Below are 22146 nucleotides of genomic sequence, written 5' to 3'. Positions count from 1 at the left end.
TAATTAATATTGACTTTAAGGAAGACACAAATTCACTTCTCTTCCTAGACAATTTTTCTGATCAGGGCTCTGTACGGAGTCAGCTGCAAAAAAATACAGCAATATGTTTTCTAAGATATCTTGGATACATGATGAACCCAGTCATATGGTGCCAGGGGAGTCAATCATAGTATTTATTCTCATCCCAATCCTATCAGATGCAAGGTTTCACCTCAGACCATTTTTAGCAGAAGATGAAGAACAAAGGAAGGGCATGCAGTATCACAGAAACAAAAATACAGCTCTCTAGGGCATGCTGTTCTTATACACAGATATGCTTCCGTGATCAAGAGTTCATGAGAAACATCCAGTAATTCTTGTTATCCTCCTCTCCATCACATCCACTGGCAGAGATCAAGGTCTCATTGGATAGTCTCCACTCTCTCAGATGAGTGTACTAAATCAGATGTTTTTTGAAGGGATCCACCCATTAGCAAACCAGGCAGAGCAATCTTCATTTGATGCTAGTTGGGGGGTAATGGAGAGGGCTCATTCAGGTCCCAGTACAATCCAGGGATTAGGTCCCAGAAAAAGCAGCGCACAACACCAATGATCTGACGCAATGATTCATTGAGGCTTCAGAACACTGTTCCTTTCATGGGTCACAGACTTGTTTGGGTTGTGACAGTCAAAGTATCTGATAGGTTTTTTTATAAATAAACATGGGAAACATGATCATATCAATCACACAGAAAAATCAACTTCTCCGGTCCTGGGCAGAGCAAAGTTTACTATCCCTGTGTGCACTGTCTATCAAAGGGGAGATGAACACCAAGGCTCACATGGCAGAAGTTTGAATAAAGTGGACCCTGCATCAAGAAATGTTCTTACTCATTGTAAGTTAGTGTGGTGGGCTGGTGAGTCACCTGTTTGCATCTGGAAACAACAATAAAGCACCCTGTGGGCTTTCCGTATGTCGGGACTGGGATGTGAGATCAGAATTGACTTACAAAGCTGCGCAATGCCTCTACTGTGTGCCTTCCCACCTTTTCCACTGCTCCCCAGAACCATACAAAAAATAGGAAGGAGTGAGTGGCAGTGAAACTGTTGTCTTTCTGTCTGTTGGGCCTCATTAACCTAGCATTGAGTCTTCTAATGTCTGTTTTTTTCCATAGTAGACCTCCTCTGGGGGGGGGGGGACACCACCCAATCCAGACAGGTTTAAAATGGATACATGAATGAGGTGAATTCATTCTCATGGACCCTAAAAATCATTCAACAAATAGACCTTATTCTGCTGGTTGATGCAAAGTCTGTAATTTAACTACAATGTTAAACAAGTGAAATACAGCCTGGAATTCCTTTAGGAGGGCCATAGTGTCAGTGAATAAGTGTCCAAGTAAAAAGATCATGTCTCTAGTATAATGTTATCAACATGTTCAGGAAAAGGGAATTTTGTACAAATCCCAGCATTAAATACTTTCTTAAGGCAACAACTGTTACTCTAGCTCTGTGAGGCCATAGTAGAGCATGACTTTGGAACCTCATTCTGCTCCTTAGAGCGTTACCCAGATTGAGCCCCTGTAGGAGGTGTCATTATACTTCCTACCCATTAAAGTAAAGCTCCCAGTATCTGTAATCTCCAATCAGACGAGCTTTGAAGTTGGCTAGGAGCTTTCTCAGATGAGATCCACTATTGTATTTTTCATTCAGACAAGTGTAGTCTTCTCAACTGTGTCATACCATTCATTCCTAAAATAAATTCAAAAAATATTCTTCCCTCTCTTGAGCATCAAGTCCAAACTTCAGGAGCACTGGCAGTCTCAGGGTGGAGAAGTCATATCTCCTATATTGAGATCTGCTAGGTGGCCAAATGACCACTGATGCATAAATTCAACTAAAATTCTGCATACTGGTGAATCCAGTTGTTAGTAAATGCTATTTTTTAGCAGAAATATTCTTCCATGTCTTAGTGCTCAGGGGAAGGAACACTAAATTGGATGTCCATATTTAAGGGTTGATCCTAGTTCCTCCACTGCTGTGAAAATCCCATTGTAATGGCTCTGTTAACTTTCAAATGATGAAGTATAGAAAAATATATCTGCTTACCTGAACATTTCCTTTTTTTGAGTTTTAAGATCCACAGATCCAGCCCACCCTAGAGGCCAGTGGATTTTCCAGAACAGAGATGGAAATTGACATCTAGCTATTTGGTTTTGTTCCATTAGGGGGAAAATTATCCTGGTTGTGGAAGTTGTCTCAACTGGAGGGAACTTCAAGTGGCAGGGCAATCCCCTGCTGCCAGTGATAGGTCTGGTTCTGCCCCTAAGCTGTGAGTGGGCTGCAGCAGCCATGGTAATAAAAAGGAAATTTTCAGGTAAGCACAGATAATAGAAAAGGCCGTTTTTCTCAACTGGATCACCTTTGTCAACAAGCATGTGGAGAAGGGGGATCCAGTAGAGATAGTGTACTTGTTCTTTCAGAAAGCCTTTGACAAGGTCCCTCACCAAAGTAAACAGTCAAGGGATGTGCCTGGGTGGGCCACACTGAGAAGGCCACACTTAGGGCAGACTGGAAGAAATAGGGTAGACAATCCCCCCAAACTGGTGAGGGTTTTTCTATAATTAGATTACCAAGCCAGTAACAAAAGAGCTTCTGCAGTACCACACAGGTTAACCAGGAGCCAAACACAGTCCCCTTTAGGCATTTCAGCCCTTGGTTCCCCTCCAGACAAACAGGTTAATATAGTGAAGAGTTATTGAAAACCTAATTCATCATATGTGAGGTTCTTACTAATCCCAAAGACTCAAACACTTACCCCAGGATAATATGTATTTCAGATCTTACCCAAATATCACACTGTCAACCAATCCTTAGTAAATTAACTAAAGATTTATTAATAAAAGAAGAGAGTTATTGGAATGGTTAAGGAATCATATACATTGGGGTGGGCGAACTTTTTGGCCCGAGGGCCACATCTGGGTGGGGAAATTGCATGCAGGGCCATGAATGTAGGGCTGCGGGAGGGAGTCCAGGGTGTAGGAGGGGTGCAGTGTGCAGGAAGGGACTCGAGTTTGGGGTGTGGGAGGGGGCTCAGGGCAGGGGTGTGGGGTGTAGGAGGGGGCTCAGGGAAGCGGGTTGGGGTGCAGGCTCCAGCCCAGTGCCACTTATCTGGAGCAGCTCTGGGGTAGAGAGCTCCAGGGGCACAGGGACGTGGTGTTGGCCACTTCTGGGAGCGGCGCGGGGCCCGCGGCGCCACAGGAGTGGCAATCCCAAGGGCCACATCCAAAGCCCTGACGGGCCGGATCCAGCCTGCGGGCCGTAGTTTGTCCACCCCAATATACATACTAGTGATTTTCAGTGTTCGTAGATCAGGATAGTAGCAATGATGTTCTATTTGCTGGCTTGCAAAAGTCTCTTTGGAATTATCCCAATAGGTCAGAATCTAAAGGCAGCTTAGATGTAAAGTCTGTTAGATTTTCTAGGGTATTCCAAATAGCTACTTGGAGGATCTCAGTCCCATGGCTTAAACTTTCCCTGTTTAAAGCTTGGCAGACTAGAGATGCAGGATCAGGCCTGAGGTTTCACTTTTATAGTTCTCCAGCAGGCTGACAAGCCCCCTCAGGGGAAGAATAGGCAGTGCAGCTCGTTTGTGAACCTTTGTTTTGAAGTTAATCTTCTAGTTCCTGTGCATACACAGGTGCACTAGTTACACTCATTTACATAATCAGGGGGTAGCTGCCACCAGACTCCTTGTCATTTACATAATGCAATTAGCTGGCCCTCCATCATAACAGAAATAGATAAGCTGAAGACAATGTAGGTAATATTATCAATTTCCTGCAGTGTCTCACATCTTTGATCTTAAGGTTAACTAAACACAGTCACATATATAATGTAAGGTCATTAAGACATGAAAACAGACTTAGAATCTAAAAGCTAATTTGGTTACATTGATAAACTTCTAACAAGATATAGGTAAACACAGACAAATACACTTAGCATCTATCTTTGATGTCTGTTATGACAAATGAATGGGTTAATGATTGCTGGTCTAGTACAGCTCTTAGAAATTCACATACAAGTGAATTATCCTGATAAAATTGTAATGCATCCTGTTAAGTTGTTATGGGTCCTGCACAGGTTGGTTAGTCTGCCAGTGTCACAAGGGATAAGAGGGAAAGTCTTTTTTTTGATCAGTAACTGATTAGAAGGTAGGAAAGAGAGGGTGGGAATAAATGGTCAGTTTCACAGTGGAGATTGGTATATAGCTGGGTCCCTCAAGGAACCGTACAGGGACCTCTGCTGTTCAACATGTTCATAAATGATCTGGAAAAAGGGGTAAACAGTGAGCTGGCAAAATTTGTAGATGATACAAAATTACTGAAGATAGTCCAAAGCTGGCTGCAAAGAATTACAAAGGGATCTCACAAAACTGGGTGACTGGGCAACAAAATGGCAAACGTAATTCAGTGTTGATATGTGCAAAGGAATGCATATTAGGAAAACATAATCCCAACTATACATATAAAATGATGAGGTTTAAATTAGCTATTACCATTCAAGAAAGATCTTGGAGTCATTGTGACTAGTTCTCTGAAAACATCCACTCACTGTGTAGCTGCAGTCAAAAACGCTAAAATGTTAGGAACCATTACGAAAGGGATGTATAATCAAACAGAAAATATCGTGATGCCACTATATAAATCCTTGATACCCATACCTGGAATACTGTGTGCAGTTCTGGTTGCCCCATCTCAAAAAAGATTTGAATTAGAATTGGAAAAGATACAGAGGAGGGTAACAGATTGGAGTTTGGAACATTTTCTATGTGAGGAGAGATTAAAAAGACTTTGTTCGGTTTAGGAAAGGGGGGCTATGGTAGGGTCTATAAAATCATGAATGGTGTGGAGAAAGTGAATAGGGAAATGTTGTTTACCCCTTCATGTAACACAAGAACCAGGGATCACTCAAAGAAACTAATAGGCAACAGGTTTAAAACTAACATAAGGAAGTACTATTTCACACAACACACAGTCAACCTGTGGTACTTGTTGCCGGGGGAAGTAGTGAAGGCCAAATGTATAACTGGGTTCAAAAAAGAATTAGATAAGTTCATGGAGGATAGATCCATCAATGGCTATTAGCCAAGATGATCAGGGGTGCAACCCCATGCTGTGGGTGTCCCTAAACCTCTGACTGCCAGAAACTGGATTGGGTGACAGGATAGATAATTCAGTAATTGCCGTGTTCTGTTCATTCCCTTGAAGCTGTGTGGCATTGGCCACTGTCAATAGAGCCATTCTTATGTTTGTGTTTAAGTGACAGGCAAGGCTGTTTCTAGTTGACTAACGTGTCCCATCCACCGTGAAGAAAACACCACACCAGAGGACCAAATTACAGTGCTATATTCCCCCCAGTTAGTTTGCAGTTAGAGAGTAGGTGAGGGTACTTAGATAATGTCAGGTAATTAATTTCTTTGAAAGTTAAAATATTTCCTTCATCTGCTACCTAGTGACCTTAAAATTATAACCAAGTTTAGCTAACTTTTAAACATACTGGTACATATCCTGTCACGCAACAGGCGGTATCAAACAAACATCCAGTATGAACTAATGCAATTTACTTTCTTGCTGCCTGCTGGGCAAGCTAATGACTTGAAATTGTAAATCATATTATTGATTAATTATTGAATCTGATTTGAGCTGAAAATGAAAACTGTCCTGCCTCAGTTTCCTTTAAATGTCACGGGAACGGCAAAAATAAAAAAAATGGATTTGCTTTCCCATCTCACTAAATTCTTTCTCGTGGTCCATTTGCCAGTTGCACTTCATTACGTACTTTTGGAAGAATGCACGTATTCAATATGTATACATGTTCTCTGAAAAACAAAGTACATTGTACAGCTAGTGTTCAGTGACTGTTTCCAAAGAAATTGAGGTCAGAGGCCAGTGTCATTTCTTGCTTCAGGTCAGGTTTTCTTTGGACAAGCCACCTCCATTTTTTTTTCTAGCCTGCTTGTAAATTAGTGATTTTTTTTTTCTCCCCCCAGGTTGGAGAGTGTTCAGTATCCCTACCAACTCTACATTGCCCCTTCTACCAGTAGCACAGAGAGACCCAGCCCAAATGGCCCGGATAGACCTTTTCAGTGTCCAACCTGTGGGGTCCGATTCACCCGCATTCAGAACTTAAAACAGCACATGCTCATCCACTCAGGTAAGAAACTTCACTGTTTCCATGAATAAGTAGGTCATGGATCCAGGATGCTTGCTGGTTTTACAGCATGCTCAGTACTGCAACTGTTTGTTTTTAAATGAACTGCTGTGTGCAAACTGACTGACTTTTTTGCTTCAATCTCTTTTTCAGAGGGGGGAGACTTTTTCTGAAAATTGGGATTAACCGCTGTGTGTGTACCTATGTGTCCCACATACAGTCTAGCAGTTTAGCTGAATAATCAAACTTTGTATGGATGAAAATATATTTATTAAAGTTAGTGGAATAAAACATTCATACAGTAATGGAGCTCCTGCTTTTATGGAAAGGTTTGAGGCAAAATGAAGATGTTAAGCTATGTTGCTCAGGGGTGTGAATCATCCACACCCTGAGCGGTGTAGTTTTACCACCCTAAGTGCTGGTGTAGACAGCGCTATGTCAGCAAGAGAGCTTCTCCCGCCCATACAGCTGCTGCCTCTTGCAGAGGTGGCATTATTAAACCAAGGGGAGAGCTTTCTCCTATCGGCTTAGAGTGTCTTCACCAGAAGCACGACAGCAGCACAGCTGCATCCGTACAGCTGCGCCAGTGCAAGTATTTAGTGTAGACAAGCCCTATGAATCCTTTGCAAGTGTTGTACTGCATTGGCTTTTTTTATTATACCAATCTCAAGTGGCGTAGATTGGAGTTCATCCTTGGATGTCAGACTTGTCTGCTGTGTTGCTTGAAAAGACTCAAAAATCCTAAGAAAGCTGTGACCAAAACCATTTTATTCAAAGCAGGTAGCTGAGATTAGTAGTTATGGCCTCCTGTGTCTCAGAAACTTCTGCAGGGATAGGTGAAGGGGAGCAATCGAAATGACTAATATATTAAGTGGTTGCAATCTGTGTCATTTAGCAAGAGCTAAGTATCAGGTCTGCCTCTTTTGAATCAACCTTTCTCTCCAAATTTCTTTGCAGCCATTTTGTTTTCTTTCAAACAAATGATCAAAGAATGAGCTGTTAATGAGGTTGTTACTGTTTGTCACCCAGAGATTTAACAGTTTAGGACAGGGGTGGGCAAACTTTTTGGGCCGAGGGCCACATCTGGGTGAGGAAATTGTATGCAGGGCCGGGGCAGGCGGTTGGGGTGCGGGAGGGAGTATGGAGTATGGGAGGGGGTGCGGTGTGCAGGAAGGGGCTCAAGGCAGGGGAGGGGTGCAGGGTGTATGAGGGGGCTCAGGGAAGGGGGTTAGGGTGCGGCAGGGGGCTCAGGGCAGGGGGTTGGGGTGCAGGAGGGGTGCGGGATGTACAAGGGGGCTCAGGGCAGGGAATTAGGGTGCAGGAGGGGTATGAGGTGCAGGCAGAGGACTTAGGGCAGGGAGTTGTGGGGTGGGGTGCAGGAGGCTTCAGGCTCCGGGGTGGCAGAGGCACGCAGTGGGGCCAGGGCAGGCTCCCTGCATGCCTTCCCTGTCCCCGGCCCCGCGCTGCTCCAGGAAGCGCTGCGGCCCCTGGGGGAGGGGAGGCGGAGGGCTCCGCATGCGCTGCCCTTGCTGCGCCTCCAGGTACCTCCCCCAAAGCTCCCATTGGCGCGATTCCCTGTTCCCTGCCAATGGGGGGCTGAGGGGGGCGATGCCTGGAGGCAAGAGCAATGCACAGAGCCCTGTGCCCCCCACCCCCACCCGGGGGCCACAGGGAAGTGGTACCGGCCGCTTCTGGAGAGCGGTGCGGGGCCCGCGGCGCCACAGGGCGCAGTCCCGTGGGCCAGATCCAAAGCCCTGAGGGGCCGGATCCGGCCCATGGGCCGTAGTTTGCCTACCCCTGGTTTAGGATTTGCTAGATCAGCAATAACTGTGTCTTTGATAGTCCAGTGAATGTAGAGATACTTTTAACAGTTACAGTGCAGGCTTCAAAGATGCCCCTTATAGTTGTATACCAAATGGAATTTGTGCCCGTCAGTCAGAATGGTTGATCCTTGCTGATGTTTTTTAAGAAATCAGATTATTCGTAATAGTTTTGATATTTTAAACATGTTTATGGCTGAAATACACAATAAGCTATATAAAGTGTATATAATAAACAACTGTTGGTGGAGTTAACCACCATTTACCTAATAAAATGTTTAAATCTATAAAAGTTATTTTGATATAAGAGAAATTGGATACTTGCAATTGAACAGTAACACGTTTATTCTCTCCTGATTTATATTTGACATGTCATCTTGCACAAATGCCATAAATTTTATGTGAGCAGAAGAACCACGATTCTCAAGGCACAAGTTTTTACTAGCAACTGTTATTGTGCCCAATAATGATCCATTAATATATTTTTTTGGCATTTGACATTTAACAAGACAACCTGCCTGTGGATATTTGGTTATTAAATTGTCCCAAGTAGGCTGCTAAAATTTTAAGATATCCACCAAGCATGCATGAAGTATTTCAGCCTGATCTGTCAGTGGGCAGATGTCAGTAAGACTTGCACGGGAAATTGGCAGATATTTTTTACTAGCTGTTTTTGAGTTACTCGTGTGCAGAAACCTCCAATCTGTAAATGCCAGAAGTATTTTCTCTTAACTCAAATGGCTGAAGAGATTTGCCTCAAACTTTTCAAGAAAATAAATGCTTTTGGGCAGAGACCAAGCGTGGAAAGTTTCAGCCCCAAAGGACAATATTTTAGAATGTTTTGCATGTGAAAGCAAGTTTATAAAGAGACTCAGTTTAACCTTAACTGTAGCTTTCACTATGTTGGAAGCCACAATTAAAGGAGCTCACTTAAACATGAGGAAAGCAGAGGAACTGACAAGTAAAGTTAACAGCTTGGACTGAAACAACAGCCTTAATTTAGACGATTTAACATTTTTTTTTTTCTTTTGAACTATAGTGTGAATTGAGTCAAGAGTCCAGATTCTTGGCCTGAATTCTGTCAGACCATTTAATAGGACTTTTTGTGGTTTAACCTTTTGTATAGTATTAGTGCTGGTAGTGATGTGATTGTTTAGGGAGAGCATGTTTCTCTCAGCCATAGGCATTCCATTGCAGATTAACTGCTGCTGTACCATGTAATATTTGTATTCACTCTGAAATGAGCATGGTGAGTAAATGATGAGAGAGTTGGTAACAAGGCTTCTAAATTGGATGTAGGACAAAACTAAGGGGCAGATCGTCAGCTGTGTTAGTGCAGCTTTGTGTTCCTTTGACTGTGCAAAGCTGCATTAAGGCTTACTTACTTGACCCCCAGAGGATCACCCCTGGATGCAAGCATCCTTAGGTGGCATGGAGCTGCTGTATAGGCTCCGACACCACAACTCTCTTGTCAGGCTCCTTGCATAAGCTAGGCTATCCCTATGCCCAGGCAGTCCCTTACTACCAGAACTGCTCAGTGGGGCTATAGACAGCTGATGAAACTTTCTACTAAAAGCAATCTAAAGGTTGCTGTGTTGCACTGACCAGCCCAGCTCAAATTGGTCCAAGATCAGGAGACAATAAAGGTGGTTTATAGGTTCTGCTGCACCAAACAGTCTGGCTGCAGCTCAGTATCTTTGCCTTGGTTTCTAATCCACAGAAGCCTTACAGCAGGTTTAAGTTATATAATGAAGGACTATATAAGGATCCACCTTGTCTCTCTGTATAAGGACCTGATCATTATAAAACTTCCTTCTCATCTGATTGAGAGAAATATCAGGTTTGATGCTAATCACTTCTGCCATTTTAAAGATAACCTGTTTGTCTCCTTATTAAATCAGTACTTTACTATGACTGGTCACAGCTGCTGTCCTGTTGAACAGAAATTGCCAAATGTGAGCTCCAGTTGCACAAAGTAAATATTTCCCCCTCTTTTCCCACAGGCATTAAACCATTTCAGTGTGACCGTTGTGGGAAAAAGTTCACCCGAGCTTACTCGCTCAAGATGCATCGCCTGAAGCACGAAGGTAAACGCTGTTTCCGGTGCCAGATATGTAGTGCCACTTTCACTTCCTTCGGGGAATATAAACACCACATGCGGGTTTCCCGGCATATTATCCGCAAGCCTCGGATTTACGAGTGCAAAACATGTGGCGCCATGTTCACCAACTCTGGAAATTTAATCGTTCACCTGAGGAGTCTGAACCATGAAGCGTCAGAGCTAGCAAACTACTTCCAGAGCAGGTGAGGTCCACAACAAAAACCTAACAGGGGAAACTTGCTTTTTCTAAATCATCTCTTCCTGCTTTCAGGGCAGCCTGCTGTTCCTCTCATCAGGTTGCCAGCTAATTGCAGTCACGTTCATTCTTGCATTACTATCTGTAATCTCTGATCTGCTTTTTAGTGTGTATAAACTGTATAATAAGGCATTGAAGAATCCAGTAGTATGGAAAGACTTCTTAGTGACTAGGCTACTTCTCTTTCCACTAGTATCTAAAAGCACGTTAATAGTGCTAAAAATAACATTATATACCACAGTCTGTGAGTTTTTATGAATTATTTGATGGCTGTATCTGAAAGAGTTTGGACTGTCTGTTTAGATGGGGGGGTGGACTCATGACCTGATTTTTTTTAAGTACTTTTTATTGAGGGGAGGATTTTATTATGAGACTGCATGAATCCAGATGATCACATCTTCATTCTCATTTTTAGGTTTATTTTCCTGCTAAATGATGAAATTTTAACATTTCCAACCTATTAATCACACAGGCCTACTGCACATTTCTTGTTAATCAGGCAGTAAAGAATCGGCTTAACATACAAAACCATAAGAGCTCTTCAGAGGCCTGTAAATGAGTCTTGAGGAGTCAAAATAACACCGTAATATCACACTGATATGGGATAAGTGTTTATAAACAAGAGATTTTTAAATAGAGGGATAAATAAATGAAAGTGAATGGGGGGGACTCTAGAGAGAGGGAGACTTCATTACTGTTAAATATTTAATCTCCTGAGAGCAAGTTGCGTTTTAAAAAATAAAAATAAGACAAAAGTTCCTTCATTCACGGTAATGCAGATGTGTACATGTAAGTAGGCTGTTTGTTTTAAAAAGTATGAAGTAAACCTGTTGTAAGTTTATTCTTTGCATCATAGCAACTAAAATTCCCCAGCAATAATCTATCAGGTGTTTTCTAGATGTCATCTTTTTTTTGTCTTATGAAAGGTTTCAACATTTTGTTTGGTGGTTAGTTCTACACCACTTGTATAAAGAATTCCAAAAGAACATAAATCAGGAAATGTTTGCTTGTCAGCTGTCTTTCCCCAAAAATATAGTTTAAAAGTACAAAGTTCAGTACCTTCTGGTGTGTGCAGTTCATTGAGGGTACCACTTGTGCCAGAGATAGCATGAATATACCACGAGATGATGCGGTTGCTGTGGTAAGCACTCTTTTTTTGTTGTTGAATACATTAAAACACACTCATTTTAGTGATTTCCTGGGCATTATTTGATTTTTGAAAATCCAGATTAACATGTTAGCATCGAGCATTTTCCCATTGTTCCCCAATTTGGATTTCCCCTAGATTTGGAAAAGTGCATCCTCTTCTGCAGAAAGAAAAGGGTCATTGAATCTCATATCATTGTTCTAGGAAACTGCTCCCTTTTGAATGGACTACATGGAAAAACCAAAGAGTGCCTATACTGGTTTTCGTTATGAATATGTCTGGTGCTGGATATTTGCAAAAAAAGTTGACTTTGTATCATGCTCGCACAGAGTAAATCAGGAAATATTGGTAGAGTGTGTGAGACCTTTCCTCTGAGCATGTTCAGCCCCCCGTTTCTGAGAATAAGCTATCTAGTTATTGTGACAAAAGATCCAGGACTAGGTGGCTTGGGAGGAAATGAAATTCAGTCCATTTCTTAGTACAGGGAAACCTGCCAAGAGTGATCACTCATGGGAGTTAGTAAAAATGGTCGCTTGTAAGAAGTGGTCTCTCATTAAAGTTTGCACACCAGATAGTGGTGGTGTTCCATGACCTCTGCAAGTAGTCACTCATGACAGGTGGTCCCTCTTCAAAGGTCGTCTCTAAGGCAGGTTTTACTGTAATAGGATAGGTGTCAGCATCACAAAAAACATCACCGTTGGCATCCTTATTGATAGTTAAGCAGAGAGGCCAAGGATGGAATGGGCTACTGAAATTGAGCTACCCTCTGTCATCTCGAATAGTCCTGTGTCGTCGTTGAGGCACGTTGACGGGGCAACTTGAGGCAAGGTTTACATTGCTGCTGCCTGTGCTCCATCTGCTCTGTGGATAGAGAGCTCTCAATCCAACTTCTTTACCTTAACTTGTTGGAGCAGTGGTTGTCATCTGCAGGTCTGTTCACTGGGTCCTGAGCTAGCACACTTTATTATATATTTATATATATATATGTGTGTATATATATATGTGTGTATATATATATAATGTTATACCTTTGTCCCCAAGCCTCAGCCCTGCCTCTTTTGTTTCCTTTATCCCTTTTAATTCCCTTTGACTTTGGACCCCTCCCCTTTGAGAGGAAGGTTGTGTATGATTCTCTGGTAGTCCCTGCCCCTCTACAGAGGTTGAATAGACCTGAATTTACCTGCACTAAATTCAGTTTGTTCTTAAAAAAACAAAACTCCAGCGCTCTCTTTTTTGGCATGGAGGCATTCCGCACCAGGTGGTGATACTAATATCAACTCCCATCCTCAAGGGGCTCAAACCCAGATATGAAGCTATCCCTGAGGAAATATGGCTGCATAAACTATGAAAAATTGATATCCCAGGTCTAGCTTCTCCAAACATGTAAATAAAAACTGAGTTATAACACTTAGTGAAGCATATCATTGTGAAGATTTTAGCCCTATGCTGTGATAATAGTTTCTTTATTCCCTGCGCAATGCAGTAGTTAGCATAGCTGTATCTGATGTTTCTTTGAAAGGTTAACATTCTCTTCTGTCCTTTGCCCCTCTTCTAGTGATTTCCTAGTCCCGGACTACTTAAACCAGGAGCAGGAAGAGACCCTCGGGCAATATGAGCTAGGAGAGCATGGGTTTGAAAGCAACTCCTCTGTCCACATGCCTGTCATTTCGCAGGTCTCGTCGACTCAGAATTGCGAAAGCACTTTCCCCTTGGGGTCTTTGGGTGGGTTGGCAGAGAAAGAGGAAGACATGCCGGAGCAGCCAAAGACTAATGCCAGTGCCGAGGCAACCAGTGATGACCCCCCGAAATCAGAGCTGTCCTCTATTACTATTGAATAATTCATGGTTTGGTTTCATTTTTGTTCTTTGGAAAGTGCCTGTGTTTGGTCCTGTACATTTTAATTTAATTTTTTTTAAACAAAAGGAGGGAGATTTCCCTTTTTACTTTGTAAGCTACACTTTAAACAGAAAACTGCAACAGATGTTACATTATTTTTCATGACTGAATGATCAGTTCTGTGAAAATGTTTAAGACTGAATGCACAATAAGTCAGAGCATCATAAAAGCTGTGATGCACTTCTAAAGAAGAAGCAATCGACTGAAATCACTTCAGCTTCCTTCTTCCACAATTAAAACAGCTCATTACATTTCTAATGCTTCTGCAGACCCTCTGGTAAAGGGAGAGAATCAGAAGACACTTTTAAAATGACCAGTACAAGCATGTATGCTCGCAAGTTAATTAATGAGCAGAGTTTTGACTAACTTTGAGTAGATGCGTTAATCCTCTGCTTAAAATATGGCATGTCCTATCTTTGTCCTTACTGTTTTTCAAACTGCTTACTAGAACCCTTTTCTTGGAAATTGTAAGCATTTCTGAAATTTAACAGTACCGCCCTTTTAAAAAATGTCTCTTTACAAAAAAATCTCTGAAACAGTTCTGACAAACTGAGTGATGATGGCATGCCAGGTCCTCCCACTTCTGATATTCCACTCCGTTTAGAAACTGCTCATTCAAATAACCAATCCTGATTTGCTTATATGGGGCGAGACATACAGTCAAGGAGAGTATAAATCCATGCAAGCCTGACAAATCTGTCATCACTGTATCTTTCTGAAAAGGAAACCAACTTTAAAAAAAGAAAAAGTGACCCAGACTAAAATTCTTAAACCTTGGCCAGACTGCTTGCAGTCCTAGTAACTTTCCCCTATCACACATATCACTAATATCCAAAAGCTGGCTAGAGAGAGTTTACAGAGGAAAAAACAAGTTCTTTTGTGCATTATTGCACACTTTTGTGCTTATACATATGCATGTATGCTTTCTGGGGTTTTTATTAGTCTGTTTTGGACAAAACAACCAATTTATTCTTTTTAGAGGCCAAGTTTCTAACCCAACGGGGTTGTTTATAAAAACTCTATATAACAATGTTATGTTATTCCTGTTCCAAAACATTTTAAACCTTTGCCAAGTTAGTTTATTAAAGGCTGTTACTCCAGCTACGTACACAGCTCAAACAAGCAATAAAGTGAAAGATTTGCCATTTCATTTTTTCCAGATTTAGAAAAGGTTGTAAATTTTGAGTATGGGATTTTCAGAGCAGTGATTCTCATTTTGTTGCAGGCAGTTTGGGCTATAGTAAAGCTTAGAAACTTAAATTAGGGATTGTATAAATTCTTTGGCTGCTGATGAAATTAACTCTGTTTGATACACAAACAGCTGTGCTCCACAATCCCAGCATGCTGAGAGTTTAAGTATTACCTTACCTTAGTATTCCAAGGGCATGTGTCAGACTCTCTTGGTTTTAGATCTACTTGGTAAACTCATGTCCCTCTGTCTCACACACATTAGATTGAAAGAGAAATATAGAGAAATGTTTTTTAAAAAGGGAGGGAGAGATGGTGCAGAGCTCAAATAGCAAGATTGATTAGTGTGCAATGACTTCAGCAGTTCTAATGCATCTGTAGAACTATGAAATATCTGCTGGTAGCAAATCAGTGTCAAGCTTGTTGCACATTGGTAATATTTTAAAAGGCTTCAGCGATAACATACTTACACATTTCTAGTGTTTCTTTAAACAAGTTTTCCCTACCCTGTGTTTATGTAAAAAAAAACAAACATTAATAAGATTCCCAGTTTTTTCCAAATTACTGAAGCTAAGTTTTTTTTTCCCCGTCTGATCTGCAGAAAATGTCTCAGCTACAATTCATCTTATATGTCTATCTTGGCCTTTTGTAAAGGGCTTGGAGCAGAAATTTTTTTTTTTTCTTTTTCAAAATACTGTACGATGAAATAGGCCAGTATCCATTGAAGGGACTGGATCAGATGACCAGTCCTCTTCCACTTCTGATTTCTATAATTGAGAATCCAGTGAGACAGGACAGTGCCTGTTCAGGATAAAAGAAGGATCTGGTACTAAACTCTAATTCTTGATCCTCTTTCTCTATTACAAAAGCATAAGTCTTCCTTGTACATGACAATTTTTAGTCAGTCATAAGTTAAAAAGCACTTAGGTAGACACACAAACTCAGACTTTACAACTGGCCCAGTGTGTATAATGCACAATGAATTAACACATCACACATGGATGGACTTATTCCTTCTGCCAAAAAAAGATGGTTTTCACCCAGGACAAGATCTGTCATAACACATAACTTACTGATCATGAGATGTGCAAATGCAGAATACATACACCTAGAATAACTGGTTTTTAGATGACTTAAAATTTTGTCGGAAGGTTAAGTGCTGTCTGAAATGCTGTGGAGAACACATTAAAACTTGGTAGCTACAAGGACTGTATTGTAGCTCTAATCTGTTCTTTGGTTGGTATTTGTAATTGTTTCCTGTGAATATATGTATCCCTTCTCCATAGAGAGGAGTCCAAATGAAATGTAAATCTTGTTTCATTTCTCTTTTCCCTGTCTTTCTGGAAGTGCTCAGTTCTTGGGAGTATATAATGTCCCTCACAGGAGAGATTTAAAATGTTCTAACATTTTACATCAAGCTCTATTGCTGGATTTCCAGGTTCTAAACTGAGATAAATGTCTAAGTAAACTGAAAGCAGCATGCCTTAGACTACACTGGGGATTAAACCTGAAACATAGCTTCTTTAAAAGATGTTATCAGAGGAGTTTGATTCCTGGACTGCTTTTTCTAAAAATAGATACAAGGAATTAAGTTATATTTTGGTTAAAAAGTATGTTGTTTAGAATTTCTTTCAAATAGAGGAGGTTCAGTTTACTGAGGCAGTAGTACCTCTTGCAGCAACTGTTGAATTGACGAGTATTCTCCAGATGTATTCACAAAGTGGTTTGAGTGCATTTTCCTTTTGCATAACGTTCTGGTGTACAGAGGACGATCAGTACATTAAGTGGAAAATCCTTCCTTCCCCCACCCACTTATGCGAGAAGTGGGCCCTGTCTACCACAGAACATGGATGGTTCTATTTGGCAGGGAACAGGATTCAGGGACATGGATCTGCATTCCCTACATATTGTGTGGGACAGAGCCTCAAAGTGGAGGGGAGAGGGTCACCTCTGGCTCCCCCCCGCCCCCACAGAGAGGGGAAGGAGGAGAAGCAGTTGCTTCAGCTATGTGCTGGCCAATTTGGCCAAGTAATAGTTTCCTTTTGATGCATGCGCACACAGTCCCATTAATGTCAGTGGTAGGGATACATTCACATTGAAGAGCTTAACCTTTTCCCCCAGTACTAATTGGAATGTCAGTTTTCTGCAACACAGTTTTATTCTCACAGGTTAAAATTTTTGTGTCCCTGCTGGTTTGTCTTTCTCACTACAATTTGAGTTCAGTTGTCAGGCTAGTAAGTACTGTGGTCAAGTCTCTCATACTGAGAGTTTAGTTGACTAGATCTTTGAAAATGATTCTGGTTTTCACGAGGCTGAAAGGTGTGAACTTAAACTTTTAAAAAAAGTAATAGCTGCCAATGCAGTAAAATATATTTTATGAAACTATGGTCCCTAGGTCCCTTATGGGATAAAATTATATTGTTTTTAAGATATGGCTTTAAGTTTTTATATGTGGGCTTCAGTCACTTCTTGGTTGCTGGTTTTCCCCTCCAGTCCAAAGATTGTAGGGCATGAGAATTTTGCCATCCTCTTTTCAGGGCATACCCTGTAGCATTTTATATGCAATTTGGAGGGGTAGAGGCTTTGTGCACGCTGCCTGGATTGGCTGGCATAGGTAATATGCAGATGTAGGGAGCACCTTCTGTTCCTACTTCATTGTGGGCAGAAAAAAGTACTGGTCTCACCATCAAATATGGAGTCAGACTATGCCTCAACCACATCAGAGGTCACCAGCAGAACACGGTGCAAATTATTCAGAGGGAATAAACCATAAAACGTGAACTTTTTTAAAAAATACAACAATCATTGGTAAAGCTCTGGGTTTTTGTTAACTCAGTGCATGCTATGACAGTCATTCAGTATCCTACAGGGCTCACCTACAGATCTGGTTGCACTAAAAAAAAAAAAAAAAAAAAAAGTTTCTGGGGCTGCCCTTCTGTGTGGAAACCACAGTCTTCCTGAGGGTTGATAAAGTCCCCAGAGGAGATTTCGACTGACCATTTTGTTTAGCTGATGCATGCTTTTGATATTCTGACTATAGCCCTGCCTACAAGAAAGTCCTCAATGGCTTCCTTGCCCTGCTGTTTCAGTGCCTTGACTCTCTGGGCACTGGCCTTTGATGGAACCCTTGAAGGGTGGGGGAGGGGAGAGCAGGAGGAAAAATGTGAATTAAATTATCATTGGGCTTCTTTGTGTGTTTTAGTAACAGTGCAACCCTTTTAACTGTGCCAGTCTCCAGTCACCAGCCGTATATCCAGTCGTCATCTCATACACAGTACAGCTTCTCTTGTTGACGCTGGTCACAGCTAGTTTACTTGGCATGTTTATTGACTTAACAGAAATGTTTTTTGGTTTTGTTTTTAATGTATACGATGTTTAAATACACTTCACATTTTATATAATACTATCTGGCTATTAGTATTTTTCAGGAACCATAGTTCTTGGTGGCTATATATATTTTTGTGACTTTTTTGTAAACTAAGTGCCGTTTCAACGTTACAATCATTTTTAGAGTTCTTGTAATCAATGTGAATATCATGTTTTTTCAAATCTGTTCTGAGCCTGTAGTGTATGCTTTGTGATCATATGTGTAATGTATATATTCTGTATAGTTACATTGTACTGAAATACTAGCTTGTTTGATATAAGAAAAGTATGTATTGGGTACTTTTTTGCTAGCCTGATTGTTTAATCTTTAAAAAAAATGTTTTAAAATACAAAAAAAAAAAAAAATCTCCAAACTGGTCCCCTTATAGGTCAAAATTAAGGGGGGGGAGGAGGAAAACCTAGTTTTGAGTGTCTTTGGATAGAAACATGAAGCTAAGATTTTTCATTAAAATATTAATGTTTTATGGAGTATATACTTGCTTTGTGTCGTTACTTTATCTACGCCTAAGAGTATGGACAATAGACTCAATTCAGCTCAGCTATAAGCGGGTGCAACTCTCAGTGGGATTTCAGCCTTTTATATTAGGGCTGACTTTGGTCTGAAGTAGTTAAATAGGGTGCGAAACGACTCTTTTCAGCATCCTGTTCAGAGGGAAGGTAGTGACCGCAGAGACTGCCTGAGTAAGGAGTATTATAAAAAAGTACCTGACATCATTTGACTTTCATATATGTGTGTACAATCCTTGCTATTCTTTTGCCGTGTGTTCTGTGGGGAAGGCTTCCTTCTGAATGTGGTTTTCTTGGTGGAACATCCCTGGAAACAGGCCTGTTCTCAACAGAACAATGTTTAAAATGTCAGTTGATGGACTCTTTGCAATTGCAGCTATGAGCTTCAGTTTGACCATGGGACAAGCCCTGAGGAACGGGGCTTAAGCTATGCCATCTCTGTCACTCCTTACAGTTAAAGTAGGCCTGCTCTGACAAGTCCACATGGCCCTGGCTATTCTAGAACAGTTGCCTCTCCACACGGCTAGGGGACCGGTGTCAAGGCACATGACTTCTGGAACAGCTTGATTGAAATGTTTAAAATTCTATCCAGCCACATGCGTATTTGCCATTCCTGCCATGGTCTGATGTGATTGCCAAATATGAGCATGCTAGCAGTCCAATCCTTGCTGTGTTCAGCATCTGAAATTGGGATTAGAAAACTAAATGGAAAATGAGATTCCAGAGTACAGGGTAAACATCCATGATGAGCTTTGGAGGGGTAGGTTAGGACAGCTTGGGTTTTTATGTAATTTGTGCTCTTACTTTCCCTTTTGAAAACTTTGCCTCATGACTAGTGTATGGTGTGAGAATCATAATGCGTTTTGTTTGGGGAATAGCGGGGTTCTGATAAAAGTGTTTTGGACAGATTTATAATTTGAGCTGGAGGCCTTGACACTCTTCTGGTCATACTGCCCTGAAAATAGGAACCTTAGACATTCACACTGAAATTGGAAAGGCGCAGTGATTCTGAATGAACTTGCACAAATCGAAAGCCAACATTCCAATATATGTGCCTCAGTGTGAACATTTGCTGAGATGAGAAAAGATCAACAGAGTGTGTTGCCTTGATAGATCTCAGGGTCCAAAGAAGTCACTTGGGTGTGTAGGCAAGGGACTTTTGCAATACAAATCCAAATATGCTAAATATGCATTTAAATTTGATATGAAACTTTTTCTATATTCAAGACCTTGACTCGGCAGTTATACTCTGTCTGCCTTAGGGTATATCTACACTACAATGTGAGCCCAAGGTTAGTAGAACTCGAGTTAGCAGACCCTGAGTTTGCTAACCTAGGGCTTAAGCGTCTACACTTATTTGTAACCTCAGGATAGGAATTGCTCCTCCCTCTGCAGGAAAGCAGGTACTTAGGAACTTCTCTTCTTTGACCTTTCTTCATCCAGGCTCTGCCGCATACTCCAGCAATTGCTCAGGAAATCCAACCTGTGACCACAGAGCCCATTGTGGATAACTAGTCAGTGCAGAATCAGTGGGGGCAGCACTGGCTCGTACCAAGGTTGGATATGATCCTCAATATTTGTTGGATTTTAATAACTTCAGTGCGTTCCAGCCTGGGAGATATGGTGCCCTGTCCTAGGAGATATGATTAGGACTATGTCCCAGGGTTGATGGCTTTGGGTCTGCTGCCAAGGTGACAAAGAATGTGATGGAAGGCTTGGTGGATGTTATTCCTCAGGGAAAAGAAACTCCCAGCTGAGAACAAATGTCATCTGAAATAGAGCATGGATGATGGAGGAGATGGGTCTTGCTTTCATGGTCAAATCACTGCTAGTTTCTTGAAAAATTCTGATGAAAATGAAATTTTGACAAAAAATAGAAACACCTTCCCCCTCCCCCCCCTCCCCCAATGATCACATTTTCTACCTCTAACTTCAGTGCTTTTCCCATGACAGCATAAAATGACGCCCTTTTAAAAGCTTGATCCGCACATTGAAGGCAATGGGTAACACTGACACTGGTGTCAAAGGACCAGGAACAGCCCCTACAGCCCCAATTCATCAAAGCATTTAACCACGTGCTTCAAACCATCCTTATTCAGCAATGCACTGTTCTCTTGTGCTTGCGTGCTCTGCTGAATTAGGGTCTTAATATTACTGGCTTCTCTAACTTGCTTTCGTCTTCAGTGATCTTCTCAAACTTCAGTTTTTAAAGGGGTCCATGGAAATTACATTAGATATTGGACTGGAAACCCTAGAAGAAGAGGCAATAAGGTGGACCAAGATAACATGGAAACGCACAATAGAAGCAGAATAGAAAGCTATCAAAATTACATGGGAAGAAGCTAAGACTTCTTCAGCAGGAGCCCAGCAAAGATGGAAGGCAGTGATGAAGGCCCTATGTTCTGCATTGAATAGAGAGGCATGAGAGAGAGAGAGAGATGGAAACTGTATTGTTGTTAGTGTGTATTTGTATGAAAACAGACCCATTAACTGTGTAGAATAAAATCCCACAGAAAGAAGAGTCTGAAGCACTGCATAATAGACAACAGAACTTTAAAAAAGCAAAAAATGAAAAGAAAAAAAAATCCCCTCCAAGTTCAGACTGACTTTCCCACAGTTTAATAAAAAATGCCTTTATGTAACATCGGAGCTATAGCGATCAGTTTCAGGGTTGACGTGACAATAATTATAAACAACTGTTATGTAACCTCTTAGTTGATTGAGCTGAAATTAATACATTTAAAGGAAAAGACAAACAAAAAGAGAAGCCCTTTAGGGAGCTTATGTTTTAAATAAATAAAAATCTTTCAGGTTGACCTTTTTTGCAAAATTAATGCAAGCCCTGGATGAAAAAGCTGCTTGAGGAATAGTTGAACAGAAGGCGCTGCTCTTTAGAAACACTATTTATGTTAAAGGGAGAACCTTGTTTTAAGAGCTACGACACATTTGAGTCTGAAACGGGGCGGTGGTGTTTAATAGTTTAATTTTAATGTCAGTTTTGTTTACTTTGTTTAAAACACTTTTTAAAATTCTTTAACATGGGAGCTAGGTGTAACTCAGCCAGGTCCATTGCCTACAATGGAGATACACCTACTGAGGATATGGCCTATATATATAAAATTCCCCCTTTGTTTGCCTTTTGCCATCTGGCAAACATTCCCAGGCTTTTGAGTGGTGCTCAAGTCAACATGGCTGGCCTGTACCAACTGTCTCAGGCTCGCAGGGTTTGGGCTACAGGGGTATTTAACTGCAGTGTAGATGTTCAAACCCGGGCTCTGGGACTTGGGGAATGTAGATGTACCATAGGAAGCCAAGGCTGAATTTAGCTTATGTTTTTCTATCTCCAGAGGTGTTTCATTAGCTCAGTTGCCCGTGACATGTTCTACTGCGTGCTGCTTCCTGAATCAACTCAAGCAATCCAAATCCCTCTCCAAACAGACCCAGATTAACCTCGTTCTTCCCCCCTTACTTTAGCCCTTTATGCCCTGTGACCTGTGCACAGCCACACCTTTCAAGAGGGATCAGGGTAAACTAATTGAGTGAATTTAGTGTATCTGCAACGTAGAGGTTCTTATTTGATTCTAATCTGTTCAGTTATGTTTGATTTTATGCTGTTTGTTGTTTAAATGACAAGACCCGACTTTGTAATAGT

General features: G+C 41.3%; 1 protein-coding gene across 5 annotated transcripts in view; it reads left to right on the top strand.

Moving 5' to 3' along the window:
* ZBTB44 (zinc finger and BTB domain containing 44) overlaps positions 1–18458 on the top strand; it is a 59351-nt gene extending 40893 nt beyond the window's left edge. For 4 of the 5 annotated variants that reach the window (XM_054005825.1, XM_054005822.1, XM_054005824.1 and 1 more), the window contains 3 exons: positions 6032–6195; positions 10016–10316; positions 13072–18458. In XM_054005825.1, coding sequence (XP_053861800.1) covers positions 6032–6195; positions 10016–10316; positions 13072–13354 — 748 coding nt within the window. In that variant the 3' untranslated portion in view covers positions 13355–18458. The remainder of the gene's footprint in view (positions 1–6031; positions 6196–10015; positions 10317–13071) is intronic. The other variant, XM_054005827.1, reaches the window with a different exon arrangement.
* The last annotated feature ends 3688 nt before the right edge of the window (positions 18459–22146 follow it).

This window comes from Malaclemys terrapin, chromosome 15 (assembly GCF_027887155.1).
Source record: "Malaclemys terrapin pileata isolate rMalTer1 chromosome 15, rMalTer1.hap1, whole genome shotgun sequence".
NCBI classification, from domain to species: Eukaryota; Metazoa; Chordata; order Testudines; family Emydidae; genus Malaclemys; species Malaclemys terrapin.
This window is presented reverse-complemented; position numbering and strand designations above follow the sequence as displayed.